Below are 8,364 nucleotides of genomic sequence, written 5' to 3'. Positions count from 1 at the left end.
GGCCATGCCCCGTGGACCGCCCGCCCCGACGCCGCCCGTGCCCGACCCCGTTCCCGACTCTGGCGACCTCGACCCCGACCCCGACGCCGCTCGACCCCGACGCCACCCGCCCCTACCCCCAGCGCCCGTCAGGTATGCCGTTTCTCTTGTTGTTGTCGTGGTAGTGATAGTTGTAGTAGTATTAGTTGTACTAGTAGTGCTAGTGGTAGTAGTAGTATTAGAAGTAGTGGTAGTTGTAGTAGTAGAAGTAGTGGTAGTAGTAGTAGAAGTAGTGGTAGTAGTAGTAGTAGTAAGACTAGTGGTAGTAGTTGTAGCAATAGTGGTAGTAGTAGTAGAACTAGTGGTAGTAGTAGTAGCAATAGTGGAAGTAGTAGTAGAAGTAGTGGTACTACTTGGATATATTCTTTTGCATAGATTGATATCCAAACTACATGGTTTCTCTTAAGACATATGTGCTTGTCGGCCATCGTGCCATTGTTTTTTGTAGGTTTTGGAAACCTCACCGTGCAGGGGAGGTTCTACCAAAATTTTTTAAATGACAGTATTTTATTCCATTTTTGTAGAGAAGAGCCCATCAGAGCCAAGTCGGAGTTCTCATCGCCGTGCTGGTCTGCCTGCACCGCGTCGCCTTGCCACTGCACCGACCCACCACGGCCCCGCTAGCCTGACTCCGCCACCACCCTAGGTATAATCCCTCTTTTCCGTATCATGTTCGTAGATCGCGTAACCTAGTTAGGCGTCTTCCGTTCAAAAGAGATATGGTTGGAGGTATACAGATCTTTGCATATCTATGACCGTATCTGTTTTGGATTGTCCATGTTTTTTGGACAGCCCATGGATGCGTAGATGGGTTAGTTTCCATGGTCTGCTCCAGTCCGAGATAGAGTTTCAGCATCACCTCCCTGTTGTTCTCTGGATACGCACTCTTCTTTGGCAGAACGTGTATCTGGAGAACAGCGGGGAGGTGCTGTCAAAATTCTGTCTCGGATAGGAGTAGAGCATGAAAACTAACCTCATCTATGTATCCGCGGGTGGGATTAGGACCTATCCTCACCTATTAGACAGTAGGAACACCATATAGATGCAATTGATGGTTACATTACTCACTGATACATATGTTAGAGGATGGATGACCGTCAGTGGATGTACACGGACTGCAGAAGTCAGAGTGATTACACCACGAAATGGATGAATAAGACCGATGCTTTCTTGAACAGTGTATTTGGCAAGGCTGCTAAAGGACATTGCCTAGTTTTGTGTCCCTGTAGCAAATGTGGAAACAGGAGAAGGGTAAACAAGGTGGAAATGGGTAAACATCTTGTGAAGAATAGATTTATGGCGGACTACACCCGGTAGGTCCACCATGGTAAAGCCTATTATATGAGAGAGGAGGTGGTGAGACCACGGGTGGAGGCTTTTGATGCTGATGCCAGGGTAGCGGACATGTTAGATGACTTTCACCAAGGACAGTTCGATGAGGGACGTGAGAAGGAGGAGATGGAGGCAACCGCATAGGCGTTCTACGATGTGATTGACTCGACACAGAAACCCCTTCACGATCGGTCAACGGTGTCTCAACTGGATGCCATTGGACGCTTAATGGGGTTGAAGTCCGAGTTAAACTTGAATCGACCTGGCTTCGATAGATGTTGGCCGTGATTGGCACCCTGCTTTCGGAGGGCCACATTCTGTCAAAGAGCATGTACGAGTCACAGAAACTCCTTTGTGCACTTAAGATGCCATGAGCAGATACATGCTTGTTCGAAGGGGTGCGTCCTATTTAGGAAAGAACACGAGCATGCAAAGTTCTGTCCAAAGTGTAAATCCTCCAGGTACCTGGAGGTAGACTCTGATGATGACCAGAAGAGGCAACTTACGATCCCCGTGAAAATCCTACGGTACCTTCCGTTCCTACCGAGGATCCAACGGCTATACATGACTGAGGAATCCGCGAAACAGATGACATGACACAAAAATTGCCGTTTTGGATCACTTTGCCGAGTGTTGCACTCGGCAAAGGACCCCTTTGCCGAGTGCCATGGTCACAGCACTCGGCAAAGCTGGAAAAATGGGCTATCGAAAAACCATTTTTCCAGCTTTGCCGAGTGCCATGACCATGGCACTCGGCAAAATTTTTTTTTTCAAACTTTGCCGAGTGCCGGCCAGAGGACACTCGACAAAGTTTTTTTTTAAAAAAAATTCAAACTTTGCCGAGTGCCGGCAAGAGGGCACTCGGCAAAGAATTTTTTTTAAAAAAATTCAAACTTTGCCGAGTGCCAGCCAGAGGGCACTCGGCAAAGAATTAAAAAAATTTCAAACTTTGCCGAGTGCCGGCCCTAGAGGGCACTCAACAAAGAATTTTTTAATAAAAAAAATTCAAACTTTGCTAAGTGCCGGCAATAGGGCACTCGACAAAGAATTAAAATTTTTTTAACTTTGCCGAGTGCCGGCCAGGGGGCACTCGTCAAAGAATTTTTTTAAAAGAAATAAAAAAATCTTTGCCGAGTGCCTGCAGGGTTGACACTCGGCAAAGAATTTTTTTTAAAAAAAAAAATAAAAAAATCTTTGTCGAGTGCCTGCAAGGTTGGCACTCGGCAAAGCCACCGTCAACGGAGCCGGCGCTGTGACGGTCGCTTTTCTTTGTCGAGTACCCGATAAAAGGCACTCGACAAAGAGGGCTTTGTCGATCAATTTTTTACCGTGTGTTCTTTGCCGAGTGCCGCACTCGGCAAAGGCTTTGCCGAGGGCAATTTGGCCTTTGCCGAGTGCCTCAGGCACTTGGCAAAAAACCTGAATCCAGTAGTGCTAGTCTACATTTGGATATAGACATATATTCTATTGTACCCTAACCTGTCTATTCTTTCCCTACGGGTGTGTTTAGCAACTAACGATGTGGGAAGGGGTATAACAATTAGTGGTGAGAGTTGATAGAAAGAGTTAAGGTAGCAAATTGACTTTTAGTACATTTCGATCCCTTGTTTGGTTCGTAGTTGAATGAGAGAGTTAAGGTAGCAAATTGAATTTTAGTACATTTCGATCCCTTGTTTGGTTCGTGAATGCAAATAAGAAAGGGAATTGAATAGGGAATTCATATTCCTTGTTTGGTGTGGGTGGGGGTGTTTGAGGGAGAAATTATATGACAAATCATGATTGATGGTGATGATATATTTTTCTTTTATTAAGACCACATTTCCCACCCAATTATCACCCCAACTCTAGGGGATTGATTAGTGGGTGTTGATCCTCTAAACTCTCATTCCCATTCCCAGCAAAACTCTCATTCCCACAAAAAAAAAGAAATATTACTAAACTCCTGTCTCTAAACTCCCATTCTCTGCTTTCTTTTTTTTAACTCATTCTCTGCTTTCAGTTATCCCTGACCAACAAAATAAATAAAAGATTTCTAAACTTCTATCTCTAAACTCCCATTCTCTGCTTTTAATTAACCAAACGAGCCGAGTACTTGCTTGGCAGAAGTCTATGTTTTTCTCAGAGTATGTCAGGTTGCCTGTCTGTTTAGAATCTTTGCATTTGGTTTGGAGACGAGAAGGGAGGGGATGGATCCATTCCGGTTTTCTGGGATGGGGACGTCCCCGTTCTGCATTTGGTTGAGGGGACGAGGATGTTCCTATTCTATGTTTGGTTAGAAGGATAAAGTAAATAGATTGGATGTAAGTTTTTTGTCCAGTTAGGTTCCGTTAGCTATGGGCCCATTGTCAGCCACTTCTCACACATGGGACCCACCAGTCAGTCTACACACGTACCCCTTCTTCTATGCTTAGATCTGGCCATTGCCCTTGACTGTCTCGGCCCGCCCCAACCTCTGACCCCTCCGCGCAGGGCTCATGCGTCGGGGCTGTGGCCGACCGCCGCTATTGCTAGGCTCGTGTGCTAGGGCTGAGGCCAACTGCCGCTACTGTCGCACAAGACATCGCCCCTCCCTGCCGCCAGCACAGACACGAGGAAGCAAAAGACGCGCGGATGCAAGGAAGAAGATGCGCGGACACGAGGAAACGATGTCAGGAGGGGATGCCCGCGTCTCTCCGATTTACTGGGAGCGACTCCATCCACAATGTTCCCGAGCCAAACACTAGGATGAGGTGGGATATCCCATCTCGTCCCTGTCTCGCCTCCAAACCTAATACTACAATAGAATGTTCTTGGGATGTATGGATCCTTTTGCCAAATTTCAATTGCCTCAAGTTTCGTTTGTTGCGTCTTCTCTAGGTTTGACTTTTTTTAAAGAATCAAGCAGGGGAGCTGCTGATTATATTCAAAAGAAGAAATCTGGACTAGGCACTACAACGACAAATACCTCAATTGTCATGTCTGAACTACCTATCAGGTTTACAATTAAAACCCGATACTTTTCCTTTTGTCCAGGTTCATGTCTGTCTATTGTATTTGGAATTCGGATTGTCTTCTGAATTTTCTTCAGTAGTTGGTGCAACTCTCAATTTCTTTCTTTGGGACCGTGAGAAGTGAGAGGCCACAACGAAGCCGGTAACTTGTGATGGCTACAACTTATTGGTGCTGGTTAAATCAGTAGTTTCATATAAGAGTATGGGTTATGTAGTGCCAGTGGAGGCAAACGTCCAGGCAAGTGCTACTTGTACGAATCATTAGCCGGTGCTGCATCAGATTTCCATTGAATGCATATCTTCTCGAATCTCTACCAGAAAACTAAAGCATTGCTTCTTCCAATTGATGTTGTCATGTCCTTTTCAGTGTATTGTACATGTTCCACGTCGTTCTCGGTCAAAGTTTGTAACCTGAAGCTAGAACTTGTATCCAATAGCAGGCTGCAGGCCTAACACCAACTCTTACTCCTATGTAATCCATTTGAAACAGTCCAACAAAGCAGCTGCGCTTTCCTTTTCTCCTGTCACTGTAACTAATAAGAACAGAGAAAGTGAGGGATTTAGCCCCACGCCCACAAACTGCGCATCTAGATCAAACAAGAGCAATTTTTTTCCCCATAGTACCTTTGATAAATTCCAAGCCAACATAGATAGTACTCCTATTTGATCTCTGAAGTCAGCTGTAGCTAGCCTGTCATTTGTATCTTCTGGAAGTGGACCAACAAGATGTGTTTGCAAGATTAGTCGTTTCTCTGAGCTGTTGCCAGATCTTCAACTGTACCTGCTGCGAGATTTGTTTGGAAGAAGCAACGCGCTGGAATGAAGATCAAAACACAGTAGCACACCTAACACTTAGAGAATGTTATAATCTTCAGTAATCTATTCTCTTCGATCGTCTACCTTTTCTGCTAGCATTACTACTTCCGTATCCATTGACTGCATGGGTAAGGGTCAGCTCCTGAGGAGCACATTCAGTTTCACTTTGACCAGCTTCCTTCAATCTGGACGCTGACATCTCTGACCTGATCTGCTACGATCAGACTTACTGAGAAAAGTCCACTGTTCAACGTTCAACGCCATTTAATTTTCTTTGAAAAAAATATATTTATACTAATCTGATAATCTCGATTGAGGTTCGCCGGCCCATACATACAGATATATAAATACACCGATTATTGTTCTTTCAATTTGCAGCTCCACCTCCACCAATCCGACCAACCATTGGCCACTGCAAAGCAAGACACTTTAACAATGGGCTGCTCGAAGCTGATTGCGTTAGTACTTGTCCCGGCTCTTGTAGCCGTCCATGTCCATGTCCCAATGGCCAGCGCAGCGAACTCCAACCTGTTCCGGGACTACATCGGCGCCATCTTCAACGGCGTCAAGTTCACCGACGTTCCCATCAACCCGAGGGTCCGGTTCGACTTCATCATGGCCTTCGTCATCGACTACACCACCGCCACGGAGCCGCCCACCCCGACCAACGGGCAGTTCAACATCTTCTGGCAGAACTCGGTGCTGACGGCCTCCGCGGTGGCCGCCATCAAGCAGAGCAACCCGAACGTGCGGGTGGCCGTCAGCCTCGGCGGCGCCACCGTGAACGACCGGCCGGTGTTCTTCAACATCACCTCCGTGGAGTCCTGGGTGCAGAACGCCGTCTCCTCCCTGACCACCATCGTCCAGGAGTACAACCTTGACGGCATCGACATCGACTACGAGCAGTTCCAGGCCGACCCGGCCACCTTCGCCGAGTGCATCGGCCGCCTGGTGACCACGCTCAAGAGCAACGGCGTGATCAAGTTCGCGTCCATCGCGCCGTACGGCAACGCCGACGTGCAGCGCCATTACCAGGCGCTGTGGGCGAGCTACGGGAGCGTCATAGACTACGTCAACTTCCAGTTCTACGCCTACGGCGCCAGCACGACGGAGGCGCAGTACGTGGACTTCTTCGACCAGCAGCTCGTCAACTACCCCGGGGGCAACATCCTCGCCAGCTTCACCACGGCGCCCACCACGACGTCGGTGTCCATCAACACGTCGCTCAGCGCTTGCCAGACGCTGCAGTCGCAGGGCAAACTCTACGGGATCTTCATCTGGGCTGCCGATCATTCCAGGAGCCAAGGATTTAAGTACGACACACAAGCACAAGCGCTGCTCGCCAACGCCCCAGCTGGCTACTAGATAGGACTAGTACATACCTACCGTACCGTACCTTCAGTGCGTTTCAGTTCAGTTGGATTTCGATTTTTTTTCAGGTGCACTAATATTATGTATGGATTATGGAATAAGACCGTCTTTGGAACGCGGGATTTTTTCTACTTCTATGTTTTTTCTTATGAAAAATAAAATAATTTCTATAAAATTCCTGTGAAATTTCTACGTTTCAATTCAAACAAGGTCTAAAATGTCGTGAATTGTTTGGAGGCATGAATGCAGTATTCACTACGTAGAAAACGAATTTTAGCAACGGATCGATTTTTTTGTAGGGGCGGCTGGTGATGGAGCCGCCCCTACAGTGACGTGCTCGGGTGCCCAGACACCAGCCGCCCCTACAAATGGAACAGCAGGGGCGGCTAGTGTTACGAGCCGCCCCTACAAATAGGGTCTGATTTGTAGGGGCGGCTCAATCACCAGCCGCCTCTGGAAATTCTATTTATAGGGGCGGCTGGTGATTGAGCCGCCCCTAAAAATGGCCCCGTATTTATAGCTTCTATTTGTAGGGGCGGCTCAATCACCAGCCGTCCCTACAAATGGCCCCCATATAAAACTGAGGCAGCACATTCTTCCTCCTCGGGTCACTCACTCCAACCCGTAAACGAAAGGTGGGGAGGCCTTGGGCACCTCCCAAAAATTGCTCTACTAAGGGGGGAAGGTTTTGGTCTCAAATCCTTTGGTGGAGAGGTTGTAGAAGGTAAGAAAATGCTATTCCACACTTTTTTTTGAAGTTTTAATGGTTGATTAGTGAATAATTAGAGTTTTGTTTTTCTCTCTCTTCTATGGTGCTTGAGCTATTTATGAGCAAATTAGACCCAACTTTTAAATGTACTAGGGTAAATTAGGGAGGGGAACAAGACCGTACCCTTATTTGGTCCATGTTTCTTGATTTTAGTGAACCATTACTTAGTTTTATGGATGTTTTATGTGCATATGATCTAGATCTAGGGTTTGGTTTTTTTTATTAATTTTGTTTTTGTAAATTTATGTTTGATAAAATTGGACTAGGGTTTGTACGAAAGATATTGGGTAAAGTATAATTATTGCTAATTGTTGTCTTTGAAATTGTTTATTGTAATCAATAAATATGTATTTTAATTATTTATGGATAAATGAGCTATTAATTAATTTTTCTCTACCATGGTGTGTTTGTATGCTTCATGTAATTATATTAGATTTATATTCATATATATCTGAGGTATATACAATTATTCTCAAATAATTATTACTTTGATTAATTTATATATATATCTGAATAAGTAGTCCTTTAATGTTTGTTTTGTTGTTGTTGTTAAAGATGGAGTACATGAACTCTTGGATGTATGGTTCGTTAAGGTTCAAGGCAGGTTTTCGTGAAGAGGTGGATAAATTTATTGAAGCTGCAACGAAGCATGCAACGACATTAAAAGAGAATAAGGATACAATTATTTACCCCTATAAAGATTGCAAGAACTGTATGGCATGAACAGATGTGACTATCATCAGATCATATTTGATTATACGAGGATTTGTTGAGGACTACACAGTGTGGATTCATCATGGTGAAACGGTTATTGTTAACGACGAGGATGAGGAGGAATACGACAATGAAACCATAGAATCACTGTCCCAATATTCAGCCGAGCTTGATGCACAAATGAATTTCGAGTTAGGCAATGAACAAGGTGGTGATGCTGGTGGTTGAGATGGTAACGACAAAGGTGGTGCCAATAATGATGGTGGAGCACGTTAATGGGGACGGGGATCCCGATCTTCCGTCAGGTGATGGTAACTATCGTTGTGGCAGAGA

The 8,364-nt window shown here is 45.6% G+C and overlaps 1 protein-coding gene across 1 annotated transcript; it reads left to right on the top strand.

Annotated features, from left to right (window-relative positions):
* Positions 1 to 5,537: 5,537 nt before the first annotated feature.
* LOC136488894 (chitinase 2-like) lies at positions 5,538 to 6,670 on the top strand. Its single transcript, XM_066485673.1, has one exon. It carries the CDS (start codon positions 5,613 to 5,615, stop codon positions 6,540 to 6,542), a length of 930 nt encoding a protein of 309 aa, XP_066341770.1. The 5' UTR covers positions 5,538 to 5,612; the 3' UTR covers positions 6,543 to 6,670.
* The last annotated feature ends 1,694 nt before the right edge of the window (positions 6,671 to 8,364 follow it).

This window comes from Miscanthus floridulus, chromosome 1 (genome assembly GCF_019320115.1).
Source record: "Miscanthus floridulus cultivar M001 chromosome 1, ASM1932011v1, whole genome shotgun sequence".
Taxonomy (NCBI): domain Eukaryota; kingdom Viridiplantae; phylum Streptophyta; class Magnoliopsida; order Poales; family Poaceae; genus Miscanthus; species Miscanthus floridulus.
Note: the sequence above shows the minus strand (reverse complement) of the source record. Positions and strands in the feature narration are given on the sequence as shown.

Coding starts and splice junctions, on each gene's coding strand:
- LOC136488894 (XM_066485673.1), top strand. CDS start 5,613: ATGGGCTGCTCGAAGCTGATTGCGTTAGTACTTGTCCCGGCTCTTGTA.